This window comes from Tympanuchus pallidicinctus, unplaced genomic scaffold (assembly GCF_026119805.1).
Source record: "Tympanuchus pallidicinctus isolate F22 unplaced genomic scaffold, pur_lepc_1.0 scaffold2, whole genome shotgun sequence".
Taxonomy (NCBI): domain Eukaryota; kingdom Metazoa; phylum Chordata; class Aves; order Galliformes; family Phasianidae; genus Tympanuchus; species Tympanuchus pallidicinctus.
In genome coordinates, this window is record NW_026294721.1 from 818,087 (window position 1) to 841,085 (window position 22,999).

General features: G+C 48.5%; 1 protein-coding gene and 1 long non-coding RNA gene across 7 annotated transcripts in view; one reads left to right on the top strand and one right to left on the bottom strand.

The window, feature by feature from the left end:
* The window catches only part of EXOC6B (exocyst complex component 6B), a 244,112-nt gene that overhangs the window by 131,513 nt on the left and 89,600 nt on the right, over positions 1-22,999 (bottom strand). For 5 of the 6 annotated variants that reach the window (XM_052681843.1, XM_052681849.1, XM_052681845.1 and 2 more), the window contains 2 exons: positions 10,316-10,492; positions 1,892-1,960 (listed from right to left, as the gene is read on the bottom strand). In XM_052681843.1, coding sequence (XP_052537803.1) covers positions 1,892-1,960; positions 10,316-10,492 — 246 coding nt within the window. The remainder of the gene's footprint in view (positions 1-1,891; positions 1,961-10,315; positions 10,493-22,999) is intronic. The other variant, XM_052681846.1, reaches the window with a different exon arrangement.
* LOC128080061 (uncharacterized) lies at positions 8,040-8,844 on the top strand. Its single transcript, XR_008206474.1, has 3 exons — positions 8,040-8,455; positions 8,528-8,635; positions 8,726-8,844. It is a non-coding gene; the product is annotated as an uncharacterized LOC128080061 (long non-coding RNA).

Below are 22,999 nucleotides of genomic sequence, written 5' to 3' on the forward strand. Positions count from 1 at the left end.
TTTAACTGCAGGCCAAGCATTTAGATAACGCTATTGTAAATGACAAATATTAGGATTTTTTGGTAACTATTACATTATGATCCTTCCGTCTGACACTGATGTGGTCGTTTCCCTCGACGCGCGCTGGATCTTTGGCATTGTTCAGCTCAAGTTGGGCCTAGAAAGCCAGCTCAGGCTTTGAGCACAGGTCAGAAAAAGGGCAATTTGCTTTTCAGAAGGCTTTTCTAGGGGGCCTCACCTCGTTTTACTCCTATCTCACCAGCACACCTTTTCTCTCTGCTCATTACCACGGCTTTTGGCTGAAATAGGAGAGGGAGGAGGAGAAGGACCGAAGGATCTCAGTGCAGGAGGACAGGACCCAACCCAGAGGGTGGTGAGGCACTGGAACAGGTTGCCCAAGGAGGCTGTGGATGCCCCATCCCTGCAGGCATTCAAGGTTAGGCTGGATGTGGCTCTGGGCAGCCTTTTCTGCTGGTTGGTGAACCCTGCATGTAGCAGCGGGTTGAAACTGGATGGTTATTGTGATCATTTTCAACCCAGGCCAGTCTATGATTCCATGATCTGCTGCAGAGCATTGGCCACAACGCCTGGCTTTCCTTCATACGCTTTGGAGAGCTGCACAACCAATCACCTTCCAAGGCAATAAGCAAAGGAACAAGATGGAGAAACAACAAAATTTCAGTGGCACCCTGAGCCCCAAGCCTACAACACTGCATAAACGTGAACCTTCTCAATGCACAAAACTGCTACGTCCAACCATGAGAGTTCCTCATCCTTCCCATAAGAGCACTATGCATAATTACGCAGGCATATAGCCCTGCATTAACAACAACCAAAAAACCCAACCTGTAAGCTACACAAATGGGATTCCTAAGGCTGTTTTCATTATACATAGACTTCACTGAAGTTTCTCCAAATAAAGTGACACTTTGAAAGGCACAAAGCATTTCAGCCCAGTTGTAATCTTCAATTAGCACACTCCCTGCACCGGGCTTCCAGTGCCGGCTCTGAGTGGGAGCCTTTGTCCAAGATAAACAGAGTAACACATTTTGGGTAGGTTAACTTATTCATTCCGCTACAGAATCACGGCCATGGAGCCAAATTACATAATTATTAACAGATGAAGGCACAAAAAAAAAAGATTTTACATAAATGTTTTTTATGACAATTCTTTTCCTTTTGCAAATTCGTTTGTATGCCTTGCTGGAGAGCCTGTCCTTCAGAAGTGCCTCTAAAAACAATGCTCTCTCAAGCCTGGCTCCGCTGAGGAAGGGGAGGAAAGCTGCTAACAGAGCTGTGCTTTCATGTGCTGCCTGGCTTCCCATTGCCCAGCTGCAGGAGAGAGCCTCGGAGAGCTCAGCAGAAGACATTACCAGCATTAAGGAACAGATGCATTAAGGAACACAGGTTTGGGGGTCGGGAGATTTGTATGCTGCATGGCTCATACACTGCCAAAGGTGTGCTGAAAATTAAAAGCCAAGGTGCAAGCTACAAAGGTCACCTTATCACAGAATGGCTTGGCCAGCAACCAAATGCAAGCACAGAGCACCTCCAGTCCAGACACATTTTCCAGTGCTTGTAAAGGAGAAAAAACCCAACTGTTGGGAAACTGGACGTGGCACAGTGACACTTGGGGTTTGGTTGGACAGCAGCAAGCATAACTCTAGCAAAACTTCTCCAAAGGGCTACAGATAAGATCTCTAAAACCATTTCTCCCCTCAACCTCTCAGTTTGCAATGAATAATGAAGTTACTGAGGTCAGAGGAGGGTTCTTTCAGGATGAATCTGCACCAAAGGTATAAGCACTGGGCCTGCAAACCCAAGGACTGCAGCAGTGGGAGAAAATACCCCCTTATGTTTCAGCAGGCTGCCAGCAGCAGGGCTCACTCACCAGCACGGTGTAGATGTGCAGGCAGCGGTACACGGGTGAGAAGTCCACCAGCTCCTGGGCCCCGGGCACCTGGAAGAGAGCAGGAGGTCAGCACGAGGTGCAGGTCCACCCACCCCAATGAGAATCAGTTGCAGCTCAAAGGTCTGCAAGGCCGAGAGATGCACTGAGATTTCAGGGCTGCAGCAATAGCAGCGATTCTTGACACCTGTCTACATATGTGCACATACAATCCTACAAGTTTCTCAGAGCAGAAAACCATCACTGAATATCATTTTTGTTCCATTTGAGCTTCCCTCTGAAATCACATTCATTTTGCATCCTTTTGTTAACCCGCTCAGCAGAGATTTAATTTTGATCGTAAGCTTCAATGTAAGTTTAGGCACCCTTGGCACCCATGCAACATAACAACAGCCTTTCTCTGTATTTTTAGTTTGATTTCTTTAAAAACATAAATTCTTCTTTTGAGGTAATAAGACACACAGACTCCAGCACCTTTCAACAGCAGTAGTGAGCCTCTGGTAGGGACAAGGAAGCACAGTTTGGAAGGGTGGGACAGAAGGAGAGAGGGTAAGAGGAAGATCAGAGAGGAAATTTGCATAGAAGAAGCTTCTGTCCTTTGGATATGTTGAAGCCAACACAGCATTAAGCTTTTTGGCCAAGGCATAAAGCTAAAGCAACCCTCCTTCTCCCCCAAAATCCAGAGAGGAAGGGAGTGTTCTGTTGACATGCGGAGGAAAAAAAAAAGGGGAAAGATGAAAGGGACCAATGGACAGGCCTGGGAAACATGTTTATTTTTAATTATGCTTAAGAGGCATTTTGCTAAAAAGGAGGTAGGACGGAGCAGGGAGAAGGCTGTGGCTGGATGAGGGCATGCCAATCTCCACCAGCGCTGCCCAAAGCACCTGGGGTGAGCAGCAAAGGCTTTGGGTAGAGGAGTGCAGAACGGGCTTGGAAAGGGAAACGTGGGGATTTCTTTAGAGCACTTCAGGCTGAGGAATCCTAGAGTGCAAAACCTCCAGAGATGGCGACAAGAAGGCAGAGGGATGCCAGGACACACCGGGCCCAATCATCCCCAGTGACCACCACCAGCATTGGGAGCTGCATGGGATGGATCTGAGAGCTCCCTGTGCTCTCCTAAGCGAGGGGAGATCTGTCATCCCCTCCCACCACCATCACAGCAGGAGATTTATGTTTTCCTATCAAGTTGAATTCAGGATCAGAAGGTTTTGCTCCTCTCGGATTTGGGGCATTAACTGAACGCGGCCCGCAGGGAAATATTTCTGATAAAGATTCATGAAATCGGGTTATTGCCAAAAATGGAGCTCACTCCTCCAGAGAAATTCTTTCAAACCAGACTGCAGCATTTTCACAGCCTCTGATCTTCTGTAAAAGCTTTTAAGCCCACACACATGCTCACCAAGAATACGCTGGACGTTCCTGCAGACTTAATATCTGACACATCAATACTTTTAATATTGCTAATCCACTTAGAAGGCTCCCAGACACGGCTGCATGCAAAACCTGGAATGCACTCGTGAGAAAACGAGCACCCAAACCTTGCTCTGAGATCCTACCTACGAAGTTTGAAGGAGCACCTTGTCCACATCCAGCCCCACAGCAGCACTGTGCCACTGGAACCCATTTCAGCCTCTGCAAGCATCCCCATTCATTGCAGGCAGTGAGACCAGATGGCCTTTAAGGTCCCTCCCAACTCAAACCGTTCTATGAATCCATGACCAGTGTAGATCTCAGGCAGTTTCAGCACATTGGGCAGTAAGAGCTGCTTTCTAAGGCAAAGAGAAGGCACATTCATGGTTTTCCAAACAGGAATCCACTTTCCCCGATGGAATCTCATGCAACTTTCCCCATACCCCAACACAAGGGAAACATGGGCATCCTTCAGGCTGAGCACTTCCCCTTTAGCACCTATTTGAGTTTCTTCCCCAGCGTTCAGAAACAGAAATAAACCTCAACAGAACCAATTACTCCTCCGACATCTCCACATCTGCCTAATCTTTCCCCCCCCCCCCCCCTTTTAGTTTGTAGAACAATGAGTTGATTCATTTTGTCCAGGGTTCTCCTGTTCCACAGACCTCGTTCCCAAACCCCGCGTTCGGCACGCTCACGGTACAGAGCTGTCAGCCTCTGCAAACAGCCCAACCCCTGCCTTCTGCAGGAGCACTTTCAGTTGGGTTCAATGCTGACTGTAGAAAATTTAACCCATTAGAGCCATGTTTTCAGTGTAAATGTTCATCTGCAGCTGACACGGTCACAACCATGTGCCAGAGATGGCTGAGTGGATGCCCCATCCCTAGAAATACAGCTGGAAACAGCTCTGAGCAACTGATAGAGTTGTAGCTGTTCCTGTTCACTGCAGGGGAGCTGGACCAGATGGCCTCTAAGGGTCCTTTTCAACACCAATTGATTCTATGATGATTCTATGATGCCTCTGATGAGAGATGCTCCGTTCTGGTTCTATACACATTTGCAATACAATGGCTTTAATCTCTCTGATCCTTGCTGCTTTCTGATGTAATGACATGACACAAGCATAGATACATTTGCTCCTATTTCATTAGGAAAGAAAAATCCACTTTGAAACACCAGGATTCGTGAGCCAGAAACACAGGTTATTGATCTGTCACTTTGACCCATTAACCCAAGTACATGGGCTCACTGGTGCAGATCACAGAATCATAGAATGCCTTGGGTTGGAAGGGACCTCAAGGATCATCAAGCCCAATCCACCTCGCTGCCACATGCAGGGCCACCAACCTCCACATTTCATACAAGACCAGGCTGCCCAGGGCCCCAAACAACCTGGCCTTGAACACCTCCAGGAATGGACGGGGCATCACAGCCTCTCTGGGCAGCTGTTCCAGCACCTCACCACTCTCATAGAAAACAACCTCCCCCTGATATCCAACCTCAATCTTCCCTCCCTCAACTTCAATCCATTTCCCCTTGTCCTGCTGTTATCTACCCTTTCACAGAGTTGACTCCCCTCCTGTTTGTAGGCTCCCTTTAGGTACTGCAGGCTGCAATGAGGTCACCCCGCAGCCTTTTCTTCTCCATGCTGAACAAGCCCAGCTCCCTCAGCCTGTCTTTGTAGTGGAGGTGCTCCAGCCCTCTGAACATCTTTGCAATGAACGCATGCACACACAGTACTGCAGCCACAAATCCAGCCTATGACATTTAGCACCATGGCTCTCTTCACATGGTATAGACACTGGAGAAGACCTTTAAGCTCACCAAGCCCAACCCACCCCATCGTGCCCTCTGACCACGTCCCTCAGCGCCACATCTCCACAGTTCTGGAACTTCTCCAGGGATGGTGACCCCACCACTCCCTGGGCAGCAGTGCCAGTGCCTGACCAACATTCAGAATGTGTTTACTTTACAAAATAAGCCCCTACTGCTGAAAGAAGCATTGGTTTTGTGTACCTTCAACAATTCTCATCTTATCTCTCTGGGTACCAGCAGCTCTTGGAGGACGCTCAGAGCATTGCAGTACTGGAAGCTGCCACATCGTCCTGCAGACTGATCTCATTCTGGCTGACATTGGAGACAGCAGGCAGACAGCTTTGTCTGGGAACAGAAAGTTTTCTCTCCATGTCCAAGATGGTTTTTTTGTTGTTGTTTTTTTTGTGTGTGTGGAATTACTAGTGAGAGCAAGCAGAAAGTGGAGGCTGATGGCACCCAACGCAGCCATTTATCAGGAAAAGCTGAGAGAGAATTGAGGGGTCCCAATTCTAGTTCCCTAAACTGTCATCAATCTCTCACCTTCACCTAGAGAATTACAACACTCCTACAGTCAGGTCAACCTGAAAGAATGCCAGGAGTATGATGAGTTTTGGCTACACCTCACATCTGCTGATGTCCTCGGTGCCAAACTTCCTTTCCAAACAGAGAACCGTCTGGAATTTGTAGATTTGTTCTTCAGTGAGAGATGAGGGGCTGTTACTCTTTCCTTACAACCTTCCCTCTCCCACAGAGGAGAACCAGGAGGTCCATTCCCACCCAACCACGTCACAAACGCCTGGCCAGACTTCTGGGGAACAAGAAGAAATGAGGGAGAATGCAGGCGAGCTTTGACGTGATGGATTCAACGGGATGGCAAAAGAAAAGTCACTGGAAACGAGAAGAATCTGGATGAGCTTTGTAGTAAAAAGCATCCAGAACACTACAAAGGGAGCAGCTGGCACACACAGAGCAGGCCATGGAGCTGCTCAGTATGAAACACTGATCCTCCTCCTACCACTTGACATTCATAAAAACTGAACTCAAGTCATCTCCCAGCTCGCTTTACAGCTGTGCCCACACTCTTGCTCTCATTACAGTGGGAGCTTCCACCACAGTGAAGCATCTGTCTGGACTATGATGTCTCCAGAGTGCAGAACTCTAATGGAGTGGGGAACCACGCCTCACAATGGTCTTCTTGAATGCAGCTGGCACTGCTCCCCATTGCTGCCCAGAAGAGAAAATGATCTACATAAAAAATAAATGCAACAGTAGAAGCAAAACTCTTCTGGTCCTCTGTTCCTTTCAAAGCTTCTCTTGTTAATTCTGTTCCTGGATGAAGGGGGGGAGGAACTCTGAGATCTCTGGAGCAGTTCATCCAGCCTCGATGGAAAACTCTGTATCGCAGCCTGCTGCAGGGCTCAATTATTTCCCAGAGATTAAAAGGATTGTATTTAACCCACTTTTTGCAGATTCAGCCAGGGAGGGGATCAGAAGGTCTCTCCTGCCAAGCACTTCACAAGAACCACCTCTGAATATCATTCTGTTTTCAGCTCTGAGTAGGACTGGGGGCAGGAACCCTTCATTCCTCCCTCCCAGATTCACCCACCACTGGCTGTCCTCCAACCAGAAGTCTCAAGCTCTGCCCTAGCAGTACTTTGCCTTTTGTCACTACACAGAGGAGATAACTGGAAGGAGCAGAGATCAAGCTAGCAGCTGAAAAGGTGGAAATAAGCATCAGCCATGGAAAACAACATTCATGTTGCCCTGTCACTGCCAGAAACCTCACCAAAGAGTTTAGCATTGACAGTGTATACCTGTACCAGTCTGAGATAGGATTAAGTGAATTACTGACCCACCCAGCAGCAGAGCCCTCCCTGCTTCTCACTGTGCTTTTATTGAGTAGGCTGAGAGGGAACACAGCTGTGACACCAAACCCAAACTGACAAAAGAGACATTCCATACATCGTGCTCAGCAATGAAATATTGGGGAAATTTGTGGATCGTTTTGTTTTGCTTCCCCAGAAAATGTCCACTGCTTGGAGACTGGCTGGGCATCCATCTGATGGCAGGACGTGGGCAATGACTGAGTCTGCACCAACAGCAGGGTTTCTTTTCTCCCTTTGCTTATTAAGCCACTTATACAATCAGCCCATGAGTTCTCTCACTTTTGTCCCTTAGATCACATCCAACCTACTGGAGGTGAGAAGGGGGAGTGGGTGAGCAGCTGGGGGGGTCCTCAGCTGCTGGCTGAAGTCACTCTCAGTTGTAACACAAATACTGATACCTTGGGTTTAACAACTCTATTACCAGATGATAGGATCATACAATGGCCAGAATAGAAAGGATTGGAAGGGACCTCAAGGATTGTGAAGCTCCAATCCCCTGCCACAGGCAGGGCCACCAACCTCCACATTTCATACAAGACCAGGCTGCCCAGGGCCCAAAACAACCTGCCCTTCAACACCTCGGGGCATCACAGCCTCTCTGGGCAACTGTTCCAGCACCTCACCACTCTCTCTGTCAAGAATTTCCCCCTCACATCCAACCTCAATCTTTCCTCCCTCAACTTAAAACCATCTCCCCTTGTACTGCTGTTATCTACCCTTTCACAGAGTTGACTCCCCTCCTGTCTGTAGGCTCCCTTTAGGTACTGCAGGCTGAAATGAGGTCACCCCGCAGCCTTTTCTTCTCCAGGCTGAACAAACCAGCTCCCTCAGCCTGTCTTTGTAGGGAGATGCTCCAGCCCTCTGCCCATCTTTGTGGCTCTCCTCTAACCCTCTCCAGCAGCTCCCTGTCCTTCTTGTATTGGGGGCCCTAGACCGCCATCCATGTGCACTCAAAAAGGAAAAATAAATGGGAGGAGAAGATGGGAGGGTTGAAGATGATGAAAGTGGAGGGGAGAGAAGACAATGATGGAGGGGGAGAAGCAGCAGAAGAAAAGACAAAGAAAAAAAGAGAAAAACGTAAGAAAACAAACAAACAAACAAAACGAAACAGAAGAAAACTAAAAAAGAAAAAAGAAAAAAAAAAAAGCAGAAGAAAACAAAATAAATAAATAAGAAAATCAACAACCGAAGAAAAACCCATTAAATAAAACAAAATAGCTCTCTTTCCAGAGAAAAGAAAGCCCGGAGGGCAAGGAGTTTGGGGAAGCGCCGCAGCGGGACCCGCCCGCCCCGTTTCATCACCACGGACAGCGGCCGCTGCCGGGCAGCTGCGGGTGGAGCTCAGAGCGCCGGCAACGGGGAGGCGATCCAAAGTGGGGAGGTGATCCTAAATGGGGAGGTGATCCTAAATGGGGAGATGATCCTAAATGGGGAGGTGATCCTAAACGGGGAGCTGATCCTAAATGGGGAGATGATCCTAAATGGGGAGGCGATCCTAACTGAGGAGGTGATCCTAAATGGGGAGGTGATCCTAAATGGGGAGATGATCCTAAATGGGGAGGTGATCCAAAGTGGGGAGGTGATCCTAAATGGGGAGGCGATCCAAAGTGGGGAGGTGATCCTAAATGGGGAGGTGATCCTAAATGGGGAGGCGATCCTAAATGGGGAGATGATCCTAAATGGGGAGGTGATCCTAAATGGGGAGATGATCCTAAATGGGGAGGTGATCCTAACTGGGGAGGTGATCCTAAATGGGGAAGTGATCCTAAATGGGGAGGTGATCCTAAATGGGGAGGTGATCCTAACTGGGAAGGTGATCCTAACTGGGGAGATGCTCCAAACTGGGGAGATGATCCACAATTGGGGAGATGCTCCTCAGCTGAGGGTTACTGCACTGTGCTGCACGAATTGCAGTATTTATCTCCCCTCCTTGGTGTTTACACCATCCAGTGGAACAGGAGGGATCTGAGCTGCACTACAGGCTTCGTTCCCTGTTAGGAAGCAGTGATCTGGGATGGAGAGGAAAGAACCCAACAGAACAAACTTGGGAAAGGCAGCCCTGGGCATGGAACTGTGGCACAGATGAGGGAAAGGACCCTCGACAAGTTGAGCCGTAGGCACGGAACCTCATGAGGTTCTACGAAGTGGAGCACAAGGTCTGCACCTGGGCTGCTGCAAGCTCTGCTATCAGCACAAGCTGGGGATCGTGAGGATGGAGCACAGCCCTGCCAAAAAGGACCTGGGGGTACTGGTGGGTAGGAAGCTGGACGTGAGCCAGCAATGTGCCCCCACAGCCCAGACAGTCAACATCATCCTGGGCTGCATCCAAAGCAGCGCAGCCAGCAGAGCAGAGAGCTGATCCTGCACCTCTACTTTGTGCTGGTAAGGCCTCACCTGGAGCAATGCATGCAGATGCGGAATCCTCAGCACGGGAGGGATTGCAGTGTGACCAGAGGAAGGCAACAAAAATGATCCCAGGGATGAAACACCTCTCCTACCAGGACAGGCTGTGCAGCCTGGAGAAGAGAGGGCTCCAGAGAGACCTGAGAGCAGCCTTCAGTATCTAAACGGGCTGTGAGAAGGAAGGGGACAGACTCTGTAGCAGGGTCTGTTATGACAGGACATGGGGAAACCATTTCAAAGGTTAAAAGAGGGGAGATTCAGACTGGATATAAGGGGAAAGTTTTTTGCACTAAGGACAGTAAGGCATTGGCACAGGTGACCCAGAGAGGTGGTGTCACTTGGAGACACCCAAGGTCAGGCTGAATGGGGCTAGGAGCACCAGGTGGAGCTGTGGATGTCCCTGATCGATGCAGGGAGTGGGACCAGATGCCTTTTAAAGGCCCTTCCAACCCAAACCAGTTCTACTACGAGAAATCACTGTTAAAGAAAGGGCCAGCAACAGAAACACACCAGGAACTACAATTGCATCCTCAAAAATTCTGTCCTAATGAAACTCTTCTCAGCATAAAGCATGCATCTGCCACAAGACTCACTGCACAGAAAAAGCTCAATATCAATATCCTGCGTGCTGTGCGGTGATTTCTCTGCTTTGAAAGGCCACAGAGCTGCAGGACTGAAGGCAGGAGCTGCTCTGCTCTCCTACCACACTAAGCATCTCTGCTGAGCCTGCTAGCAAGGACAGAAGTGCAAAATGACCCAACTCAGAAAGGCTCCACCATCTGCTCAGCATCTTTATGGCGTGCTGCACAGGGGCAGGAAACACTGAGTGAGGTGTGAGCACCGAGACACAGCTTATCACCCCAATGCCCTGAGTTTGATGGCATCCAGTTACCTCTTCATCCTCCTCCTCATCTTCAACATCCAGGATACCCGAATCCTGCTCAGACATGGGGCTAGTGTTCTTTACCTCCAAATCTGAGCCTGCGCAGCCTTCTTTCTTGGACTTCTTCCCCCCGCTTATCCTGGGGTGCTGCGATACAATATTGTCCAGGTTTCTTTGCTGCTGTGCCTAGAAAAAAAGCAGATTTCAAGCTTTACGACAGCATCCTCGGACGTATTTTTTTGGCCAAAAGATGCAATCAGTCATGAAATACGACAAATGAGACAAAATAAAACACACACACTTAATGGAACTTTGAAATGTTATGTTTTTCCAAACCCAGATATTCCAAAGAAACAGAAGATTCATTTCAAAACCATTCCAGGGATTATGCAACAATACAAACAATATTCTGACTCTTCACAAATCAAAATGCCAAACCCATCGTCCTGCCATATTGATCTATTTACAGCACAGACGCAGAAATATTAGCCCATAGGCCATGTGGTGACTGTCACAGGCTAAATTAAAGGACCTACTTAACCGTTGGATTTGTTCCTCTTTTCAACCCGTGTCAGCACAAAACATTCCACATCTGGACCCCAGAGGTTCCTGAAAGCATTTTTGTGGTACCCCAGGAGATCTTAATTGCGGTGCTGCTGATTTACAGAACGATCTGTGCAAGGTATTCAACCAGGATGCTCGGCCTGGGAGAAGGCCACGGCTCGTGGAGCAAAGCATGTGGCCCCAGCGCAGCTCCCTCAGCCCTGGGCTCCCTTTGTAGCAGAGAGCAAGTTGCTGCCAAGCTTTCTTGGATTCTAAGAGCAAAAATCAATTAGCCCCAATTGCCCAAGAGCAGAAAATGAGCTTTGAGCTGGAGCACAAGGAGGAGCAATGGCTGTGCTGGAGACCTCCAAGGTCAGGCTGGACACCACGGAGAGCACAAACCTTCAAAACGATTTCCTTGTCAACGCTTACCAAGGATTCACATCCCACCAAAAGAATTTCCGAGTGAGTTTTAATTCCACAGCCTCTCTCAGCTCAGCTCCCTTTCGAATCCCTCCCTGGGAACAAACACCCCACAGACAGATCACTGGCGCAGATCTGAAGGATACTAAAACCGAGCGCGGCGCCGATCTCTGCATCCCTACAAAACCCACCGGGCTGCAAGGCAAAGCCCACCCTGCATACATCTGCACACCAACCAGCTTCACCACAGCTGCCAAACGGGGCAACGATTGCAAAACTGAACGTATAAACGACACGGGCCGTGGCTGCAGCAGGGTTGGAGCGACGGAGCGGAGCGCCGTGCAACAGCCCAATCTTGACCTCTAGTGGTTGGAACGATGTAGGATCTCTGCAAGTGCTGTTGTTAGGAGAGCAGTAAGGGCTAAGCAAGGGGACTAACAAATGGGCTCCTTTGGAAGATCTCTTCAGGGAGGAATCTCAACTGTAGGGATTTTTTGCAACAGAGCCAAAAAGGCCAAGGTCTGTGTTAGCGCTGCCCAAGACAAATTTTGCTAGCAACGTCAATACTTGAAGCAATTGGGGAAAAGTGGCCTTTTTTGCATTAGAAATCTCTAACTTCAGAGACGCTGCTCTATAGAAAGGCATTGCAACACCATATAAAGGGAATTAGGACTTCAAAAAGGGGAGTGAGCTCTTGGTCCTTCTGAAGCCCACACAACAAAGAGGTCCGAGCTCAGCTCTCCTCTCAGATACACCCACTAATGACATAAGTTACTCAACCAAAGTGTACTGAAGTTATAATGCTGGATCCACTGTAAATCACACCAAAAGCAAGCTCAGCGCGCTCATTAAATTCACTCAAATTTATGTAATTTTTTTTTTCCCGCCTCTAAAAAGAGAAGGAAAAAGAATGGGAAAATGCAAAGTTTTACATCAAACATTGAGCTTCATACAGATCATTAACAGGGTGTAGGCAGATCACAGGATGAGAAAGTGGTCATGGGAGAAGAACAAGCTGGACTAGCAAGCGGAAGGACGCAGTCCTTGGCTTCAACCTTCAATGCCCAAACCACGAGCACACAACACTCTGCATTTTAGGCTGAGCATGGAATTAAGTCTCCCCGGAGGACCCTGCAAATGTCCTTGGGAAGCACAGTGCCTTGCCACCCAATGGCTTTCCAAAGCCTTTCCAAATAACATGAGGTGTTACTACATGAACACAGGAACAGGAGCTGAATGTCCCTGTTCATTGTGGGGGTGGGACCAGGTGGCCTTTAAGGGTCCCTTCCAACTCAAACCGTTCTGCTCAAGGCCAGGTTGGATGGGGCACTGGGCAGCTTGGGCTGGTATTAAATGTGGAGGTTGGTGGCCCTGCTTGTGGTGGAGGGGTTGGAGCTTGGTGATCCTTGAGGTGCCTTCCAACCCAAACCATTCTGTGACTCTATGATTCTATGATTTAAGGTCCCTTCCGACCAAAGCCATCCCATGATTCCCTCAGCCATGCTCACAGGAGGTGCACACAGCAGCACATAACGCCTACGGATGAGTAGAATTCATATGAAGAATGAAAAGCAAGAAAGCTTGCCCTAGGAAAAGTCACTGCTCCAACTCAAGGAGTTCAACATCTCAAACAAAGGCCACGTTTTGCATTTTGCATCGTTCTGATTTTGTTCATGAACTGAAGCTCACAAAAACTGACAGCATTCCAAGTCCACAGCAGGGAAAACAAAAGTGTGCGTGCCACCTCCTGAGGCATGAAAGAACCCAGAGGGAATCCCAGTGTCCTCTGAACTTTCCAGCCCACCAAAAGCAATTTCAATTTGGGGAATTTGGAAAAGTCCTGTGTGAGAAGAGGTTTCCCAGCACTTTTAAGCCTGATCACTGAAATGCAATGGAACACCAACCAGGGAAACACCAAAGAACACCAACACAGCACAGTGGCTGTTCCTTCCATAGGGCACTGAGTGCGTCCCCCCATCCCACCCCACATCCCTCCAGCCCCAGCCCTGTAACCCAGGTGTGATGCTGGAGCTGCACAACCAGAAAGAACAGTAATTGCTTTTCCATTAACAGTAGGGCATTTCCCCCACCCCCACTCTTGGCAGGAAACAATATGGACTGAAGTGACCTACAAGTGAGAAATATCAAATTTTCTTTAACTTCAGGCCTGGGTGAAGTCACCGAGGTTTCAGTTTCACCTTGAGAAAAAGAGAGAGCTGGGGAGAGGCCCAGAGGAAGCAGCTAAAGAGAAATTTGGGCTTCACCGCAAGGAACTCACGCTCAGACCTTCTCTCTTTCCCTCCCAGACCCTCTCCCTCCCGGGCCGGGGTGCAGCAACACAACTATGCAATATATTTGACGTTGCCCATAAAGGATGAAAAACGACCTGCGGAGCAGGAACATTTGGATTTTAATGTTCTGTTTCACATAAAGGCATCTGCAGGGAGCCCAATGAGGAGGCACACTTGAGGAACCACATCAAAGCAGGGGCGACACTCCAGCGTGCCCCCTGAAAACACAGCAACCTGTGGCTATGGGGGAGGAGAAGAGCCCTCCAGGGACAAAAATAAAATAAAAAACCCCCTCTACCTTTTGGTGTGGTTTACATGAAAGCGAGTGCGTTTTCGTATCCTTTGGTAAAATTGCCTCTGTTATACAAGACTATCAATCTCTCCGCTCTCTGCTTAACGTGACAATAAAGTTTAGAAACCAAATGTGTGTTCGTAGCTAGCATTACATTTAACAATAATGCACGAAGCGTTTGCTTCACGTAGCTGGGGCTGCCTCCAAGCACAGCCACCCTCTGGCCCGTGCACAGCACTCAGCCAGCAGACACAACCCGAACACAAACCCTATTTCCAGGCTGATACAAAAGCAAACACAGCTTCCCCTCTCCAGCCCGTAGCTTCAGGTCATTCGATGCTGGTTGTCATATCCAGATCAGCACTGCCCGGAGCACAGCACAGGAGCTGCTGCTCAGGCTTTGTTGGCTGAATACCGAATCAATCCTTTTGGCTGCCATCCTTTCAGAAACAGAGGAGAGAAAGAATTGGGGGGAAAGCAGTGCTAGCCTTATTACGTTCCCCCAAGCTGTCCACAGAATCATAGAATCACCAAGGTTGGAAAAGACCTAAAAGATCACCCAGTCCAACCGTTCACCTATTCCCAATAGCTCCTACTAAACCATGTCCCTCAACACAACATCCAGCCTTTACTTTCACACTGCCCACATGCCCCTCTACTAAATGCCCAACTTTACATGACATGGCTTTGGGGGTTTGCCATTCAAGTCTGTCCCTCAAGAGTCCTAAATGTGAGGAGTTGTGGGTGCCCCATCCCTGGAGGTGTTTGAAGCCAGGTTGGATGGGGCCCTGCACAGCCAGCGCTGGTGGGGGCAAACAGCCCACGGCAGGGGATTGGAGCTCCATGACCTTTAAACCCAAGCCATTCTGTCATTCTGTGTAATACCGATCCCAATAGTTGCCATCCCTAAGCTGCAGCACCAAGTTCTGCAAAGCCACTGCAATTCAGGTAAGCCATCGAGAGCCCAGTCTAGGTGTGCTAAGGGAGAGAGAAATCAAATGCATTGGCTTAACCCACGGGGAGCAGAGCTATCCAAAGCTATCCAAAGGAACAAAGGGAACCCAGCCCCACAGCCATCCCACACGGCTGGGTTGGAGCAGCAAGGCAGCCATGGGCTCCCCCAGCTCTGCCTCCAGAAAGCCACACACCAAAAGGGAAAGTTGCTACACCTCCTACACGGCGAATGAGCTCCTTTAAAACTCAATTAGCTTTTTATAGGTTTTTTATGACTTTGTCTTGTTTTCTGCCTCGGTTTGCCAATGTTGACAGTGAGTCTTACCTCCCGTCACCTCCACCCACCAACGAACTGACAATATTTACTTCTTAGAAGAATCTAATTAGCTCTTTCCTGATGAGACGGTAGATAAGGCACAGCAAAAGAGGTTCTATTATTCAGACAAGGTTGCTGTGCTGCTGTGGTTGGCTTCGGTGGTTTTGATTACTTACTGAACGTTCGCTGCCGTGATTGTTTTATGGACCCCTCTAATGGGCTGAGACACAGAACTCTAAAATATCGTTTCACCATATCCCCAGGAATGGGATACATACTCCTTCAACAGCATTACAAAAAGCAGACTGGCTACAGGGGAAGAGAGGAGAAAGTTAATAAAAAATGACAGTGCGGCTGGCTCCCCGCCAGAGATCCATTTGAAAGTTATAAAATCCCCCTCAGATCAGATAAAAGCACGCATTATTATTGCAAGGTGTAAACTCAACACGCTGACACAGCTTCTGTTTTCAGTTTTAACTAAAACCCCGTCGCTTGTCGAGATGATAAGAGCTTCTGCCTATCTGCCTGCTTGGTGTTAAGCGGTGATCGCGGCAAACAATTTGTCAGAGGTCTGTCTGAAGAAGTTCACCGCCAGCACAGGAAATGAGCTCCAAAAAAGCAATGGATGCATAGACCTGATTTTCTTTTTAACTTGATATTCGGTCATTAAAAATATAACTTAGGAAATGCGGCATTCGGTGAGTTTCCTCCAACAAATGCCCTGCAGAGATTGCTTGATGATCCTTGAGGTCCCTTCCAACCCAAGCCAGAGATTCTACTTCAACTTGCCACCACTCCTCCTTTCCTACAAACAACTGCTCCACCTTAAGCCCCCATCCCCCAATGCTAAAAATCGAGCTCATCACAGCAACGTTCCCAAAATCACCTCTGCACAGATATATTCTGCCATCTAGAGTGCAACAAAGATTTCTGCCTTTGCTTTGACCCAACAATTTATGGATAGGACCCTGGAGGTGTTCAAGGCCAAGTTGGATGGGGCCCTGGGCAGCCTGGGCTGCTATGAAATGTGGAAGTTGGTGGCCCTGCGTGCAGCAGGGAGGTTGGAGATTCATGATCCTTGAGGTCCCTTCCAACCCAAGCATTCTATGATCCTGTGATTCTGTGAATGGCCTCAATGTGCCAGGAGAGAGTCAGGTTGGAAACACTGGATGATAGAAAACAACTCTTGCCAAAAGAGTGGTCAGGCATTGGGCACAGGCTGCCCAGGGAGTGGGGAAGTCACCATCCCTGGATGTGCTCAAGAAATATGGAGATGTGGCACTGAGGGCAAGATGGGATGGGTTGGACTTGGTGATCTTTGAGGTCTTTTCCAACCTTAATGGTTCTACGATCGCCATCCCCATACTCTTGCTTTTTCCCTATCCATAACACAAGGTCAGTGTTATTTATACCCTCAATGTTCATCATAAAGAGTAGCTCGGTTAATTCAGCACTTTATCAGAAAGCTATTAAACTTCTGCTGCTCTTTGGAGGAGCAATCAGAACACGGTGCTCTCCTTCCCGGGAGCTGTAAAGAGAAGTTTATCACATTAGCACTGATAAAAGGACTCAGGCAACCGAGTCCTCTGGGTCAGCTGCACAGTTGAAGTCAAAAAGTCATTTTTTAAGAAGTACTTTCTGAAGCAAGGTGTTGATTTGCACTTCTGTGCGTTCTGGCGTCGAGAACAAGATATCTGCGCGCAGGCATCAAAAGTAGCTCGGTTATGTGATTAAAAAGTGCATTTATCACATTTACACAGAGAGGAGAAGCTGAAAATTAGATAAGGGGCCTAAAAGCAAGAGAAGGAAGGCTGTCGTACGAGCATTCCACACACATCAAGGACTGCAGCCCCACACCTGAGCCTTCCTTCTATCCGTAATGCTGAACGCCACGTTTTGTTGTGGGTTTTTTCTCTGCCTTCTCATAAAAATCACAGAATATCCCAGGTTGGAAGGGACCCAATAAGGACCATCAAGTCCGACCCCCTGACCCCACAGAGGGCCACCCCAACCCCAAGCCCTATGGCTGAGAGCCATGTTCCAATGCTCCCTGGGCTGCGGCAGCTCGGGGCTGTGCTCACTGCCCTTGGGAGCTGCTCCATGCCCACCGCCCTATGGGGCAGAGCCTTTCCCTTCCCATCCTCAGTGACTACAGCCTATTTGAAGCTGCTGTGCTAAGAATCACTCTGCTTAATGCCTCCACCCTGCGTGCTGGGAATCACAAAGGAGGAAGGGCTGCTCGCTCAGCCAGGATAGGGAATCAGGGCTGCAGCTCATCAGCTCCGGCGCTCCGAGCTGCACTTATTTATCTTGACCCTCAGAAAGTTATACAGCTAAAGGAGGGTTCGTCCTCCCCTCCTGGCCCCAGATTAAACTCCTTTATCCCTTTCACTGTGGGAGTTCCCAGACTGCTGTTTCACACACCCTCTTTCTGGGCCTTGTCAAACTCTGCGCAGATAAGTTTCCTTTCAAGATTCTGCTTTTGTTTCCAGTTATCGGCCTGGTTTTGGTTTTCTTGAGATCCTGAGAAACGGGCAATGTTCAAAGCACCTCTCCTAGATAGTCTGGATTGGCCTGGAACACAGCGAGATCCATCAAAAGGAGAGGATAAAGCCCTGAGCCACGGACAGAACATCTTCTGGCTTTTCTTAAATGAGACCTGGGGGGATGCACTGAGCTTTGGATCTAACGCACAGCCCGGATCCACCATCAGAAGCTGTCCTCAACCATACCAATAATGTGGGACAACACAGGTCCCACTGCTGAACCCCAACTGCAGCTGTCCACCAGCACAGATCTTCTCTCCCAACCTTCTTCTGTAAGCCTGAGAGCAGCAAAGCACTGCAGAGCACAGCCCGATAGATCATCACATCCCTGCAAGCTCAAGAGCATGCGGATGGGAAGCCCCTGTTACAGTACAATTCTGCTTTGGTTTGTTGGGTTTTTTTTCCTGTGATGGAGAAATATTCTTCCAGTAGGACCCCATTCAAGCTGCCATTGGCTTCAGGCTCATGTTATAAGGCTAAATTCAGAGCTATAGACTGACTACTGAAAAAATAGGTGGCAACACAGGGTAAGAATCACAGGAGTTAAAGAATGAATCAAAACTTGGTCTCACCTTGCTTCTTTAAGTTGACATAAGATCCCTTTTTAAAGCAGGAGCAGCTACTGAAGAATTAAAGCTACATATTACAAACATATATTTCACGTCCAACGTCCTAACTTCCAAATCTCACATCCTAACTTCCAAATCTCACATCCTAACTTCCAAATCTCACAAAGCTCTCATTCAAATCCCAAATCTGCTATTTCCCAGACATCATCTGCCCCCCAAAGGCCAATGGGGAAACTGCACAGAATTCCTCAAAGCCAACACTTCCCTTTCTGTTATAATCCTGTAGAATTTCTTTACGAAATCAGAGAGCTACCACAGAATCACCAAGGTTGGAAAAGATCTCCAAGATCATCCAGTCCAGCCGTCCACCCACCGCCAATTTTTCCCCATCAAACTGTGTCCCTTAGCACCACACCTGAACATTTCTTCAGCACCACCAGGGACAACAGGAGCCATCAATGCAGACATGAAAAGTGTTAAATCTCCTCTTTTTTGCTTTCTAATTTTCAGGCAGACCGCTGTCCCTCTCCCAACAGGATTTCAGGACAACAAGACCAATGCCTGAGTTAGAGTGCTGGCCATGCCAAACCCAAAGAAAACACTTATTGCCTCCATAGAGACAGGATCGGACCCCTATAGGCATAGATAAGAACCAGGCATAAATCAGATATAAACAAGCATGGAAGATATAGGCTGGATGTCTGGAAGTTCTTGACAGAGAGAGTGGTGAGGGGCTGGAACAGCTGCCATGAGAGGCTGTGATGCCCCGTCCATCCCTGGAGGTGTTCAAGGCCAGGTTGTTTGGGGCCCTGGGCAGCCTGGGCTGCTATGAAATGTTGGTGGCCCTGCATGCAGCAGGGGGGTTGGAACTCAATGATCCTTGAGGTCCCTTCCAACCCAAGCCATTCTGTGATTCTATGATTCCACGGGAAGAATACCCCCTACTTTACAGCTCTGTTTTGCAAGTCACCAGTTTGCTAAGAAAATATGTGATGTTTGATCTAACCATCACAAAAGATAATCCTACAAAGCAGTCTTTGGCCTCATTAAGGCTGTCGTTCCCATCTCCAACAAGCAGCCAGCCATAGCCAGAAGACAGGAGCTGGCAGGGCAGTCCCCAAGCTCAGTTGGCAGAAGCCTTTTTCTCTCCGTCAGAACATGTCCATTCCTGACACCCCAGCTAAAAAGCAAGCAATGGAAACAACATGTAGCATAGCAACAACATACATCCCCAGCCCAGAAGCCTGCAATCACCATAACACAGATTTCTGGGAATGGAGGCATCTCGAAAGCTATGTGTTAGCTCCTCCAAAATCACTGAGCAGGGACCCTAAATGAGAAATGAGGTGCTCACAGCACTAGAGGGGGTCTAGAGGACGGCCACTCAGATGATCAGAGGGCTGGAGCACCTCTCCTATGGAGAAAGGTTGAGGGAACTGAGCTTGTTCAGCTTGGAGGAGGCTCTGGGGAGACATCATTGTGGCCTTCCATATTGAAAGGAGCGTATGAACAGGAGGGGAATGGCTCTTTACGAGGATGGATAGCGATAGTAACAAGGGGAATGGTTTTAAAGTGAGACAGGGGAGGTTTAGGTTGGATATGAGGAGGAAGTTTTTCAGCCAGAGGGTGGTGAGGCACTGGAACAGGTTGCCCAAGGAGGCTGTGGATGCCCCAGCCCTGCAGGCATTCAAGGCCAGGCTGGATGTGGCTCTGGGCAGCCTGGGCTGCTGGTTGGTGACCCTGCACACAGCAGGGGGTTGGAACTGATGATCATCGTGGTCCTTTTCAACCCAGGCCATTCAGTGATCAACACCTCTCAAGGGTTATGTGCTCTGTCAACAGGTTGCTTTCATTATGGTACCCTCATGAAAATTAGAGTAACCTGCTGCTCTGGATTGAAGTGTTTGGCCCCAGTACCTGCCAAAGGAGACGTGATGTATTACACGAGCCCATCTTGCCTGCAGACACCGCTGGAAATGCAATTTCTGTTGGGTTTCAGCTGAATTCATTGAAGTCATCACTGGGATTTGTGAGTCAGCGGTATGCGCTGGTGACAAATTTCCTTCCCAGCAACATGTGGTGGACGAGAGGAGCCCGCGCTGAAGGCATTTCTCAAAGCCCTAACCCTGCTTCTCCCCCCTCCAATACAAGAATATTCCAGAAGGAGAAGAAAACACCCAATTCCCAGAGCATTGCTTCTTATCCTCATAAAGCACTTTGTGATGGTTTAGATTTAAAGAATGAAATGTCAAACAATTTCACCACTGCCACTCTTCCAAGCATGGAAGTAATAGCAAAAAAACAACAGTAAGAAGAAAGAAGAGAGGGAGAGAAACACACATTGCAATTATCTGGAATGGGAACTACCCATCTCTGCACAAAGAAGCTTTAATCCCTCCGACATCAAGAGAACCCCATTTTCCACAAAGCTCTTCAGCACTTTAATCCCTCTTGGAGCGTTTACTGTGAGCTAATCCATTTAATTCAATTACACCTGCCTAACAACCTGCTTTTCAAGAAATATGTAAGGCCAACGATATTCTTTACTATGAGTTGTTTACCAAGGGAGTGGTGAGGGGCTGGAACAGCTGCCCAGAGAGGCTGTGATGCCCCGTCCATCCCTGGAGGTGTTCAAGGCCAGGTTGGATGGGGCCCTGGGCAGCCTGGGCTGCTGTGAAACGTGGAGGTTGGTGGCCCTGCGTGTGGTGGGGGGTTGGAGCTTGTATGATCCTCGAGGTCCCTTCCAACCTGAGCCATTCTGTGATTCTATGAATGTCCCAAATTTGGAAGAGACCCATAAGGATCATAGAATCCTAGAATGTCCCAAGTTGGAAGAGACCTATAAGAATCATTGAGCCAAACTCCTGGCTCCACATAGGACCGCCCAAAAATCAGACCGTGGGTATGGTGGTCCTTCAGAAGCCAGGAACACTGTATGAAGAAGTAACAGAGAGAGGCAGCAAGGTCAGGGTGCACACTGTGGGCTCCGTGGACAAGGCTGGCTCTGCTTTTGGCTGGGGTTGAGTGTCAAAAACCCCTTTGGTTTGGGTAGAGCAGCGATGAGCTATTTGAGGACATTCCTCTGAAGAGGCTGCTATGAAATGGGGAGGTTGGTGGCCCTGCATGCTGCAGAGGAGTTGGAGTTTGGTGATCCTTGAGGTCCCCTCCAACCCCAGCCATTCTATGATTCTACGGTATCTACAGTAGCGCAGTGCTGGGGCTGAGGTTCCACCCAAAGGCCCCACCAGGTCTTCCAGCAGGAACCCAATGTCACTGCTTTATAGAGGTGGCTAAGAAATACCCTCCCAACAGAAGCAAATGACAAAACCCCCATTGACTGAGCTGAAACGTGCAGGGTTCAGTGTTCAGGAGTTCTTTCCAGCCCCATTTCTGACCACCGGGTTCCATACCCTGCCCACATTGCTCGCCTACATTTAAAACTTGCAGACTTCAAAATTACAATCACTTTTTTTTTTTTTTTAAAGACCAAAACAAACAGCAGCCTGTACCCAAAAAAAGTGCAATTAGAAAGTCAGCATTCCTCCAACTTCTCGTTAGTAAAAGTTTTATAACCCTCCAACATGTGGCACTCCAGCACAAGACCTGGCAGAAGGAAAAATGCCCTTGTCTGCCTTTCATAAATACAGCAACATTTCAGCGTTGGCAAAGATAGCCTGGTTCCTATTACTAGCATTTTTCCATTTTAAATTTACTAGTTAATTTTATAGAAACAAATAAAGGGACCTGCGTATTATAAATCTATTAAGGATAAAAAACGTTCACTCTTGAAAAAAAACACAAGAAAAATCTCACACCTTCCCTCCAGCCCCTTCCAATTTTGATTTATATAGCTTTAAAAAGAAAAAAAAAGAAAAAAAAAGTGCCTCTCCACTGAGCTGGGAGGTCCTCCTGGTCCCCTCCTAGCGAGTGCCATACGTGTGGCCCCACTGGTCAGACCCTACTGACTCACCATTCCTGTAGGTAACTCCACCTGCAGCTGACCAATGGGGAAAATAGGGGAATGCCTCCTTCTCCAGCCCTGATAAGAGGTCGGTATGGAAGCTGCAGGACAAAATTCAGCAGGGTTCCACCAACCCGTGCTGCCAGCTGCAGTTAATAGGGTTGCTCCTGCTTTTTGCAAGGGGTGAAGATAGGTAGCAAGACCCAGCTTGCAGCCCTTAGTCAAGGGAAAAGTCACTGGAAGTCAACACAACCAATCATTCAGTTGTGTTGTGGCATTTGGAAATCCTAAAAGACCATACCAGGTTGTTCACCTGAGGGATGGGGATGGCTTGTGCTGGGGCAGAGCAGATCCAGCAGTGCTACAGCTCAGCTGATGGGTGACGTCCTCCTCCAGGGTCCTGGGAGCACAGGAACTGCTGGGAACCCAACCTGCTCTGTATGCAGGGCTGAGCTCCTCTGTCTGGTGGTTCCCCTGGGCTCCTAAAGCTCTACGGGTGGATGGAAACGTGCCCTATGGAGCTGCCATTTCCCAGATGTGGGTTTGCAGGATGGGGGCACGCAGGCCGTGATGACACAGCTCAGTCCCTGCAGCCTCACACCGTGCCACCCGTCGGCCCTCACCCTCGAGTGCTTTCCTGTGCTGATCCAGGATTTGACATGGATTTGACATGCATATGCTGATCTTGTTTTGCAGAATGCATTTATGACAAGATCAGCATATGCATTAATGTGCTAACAGTTCAGCTTCAAAGACGTCCTCCAAAAGGAAGAAGTAACCGCAAAGTTATTGGTTAGG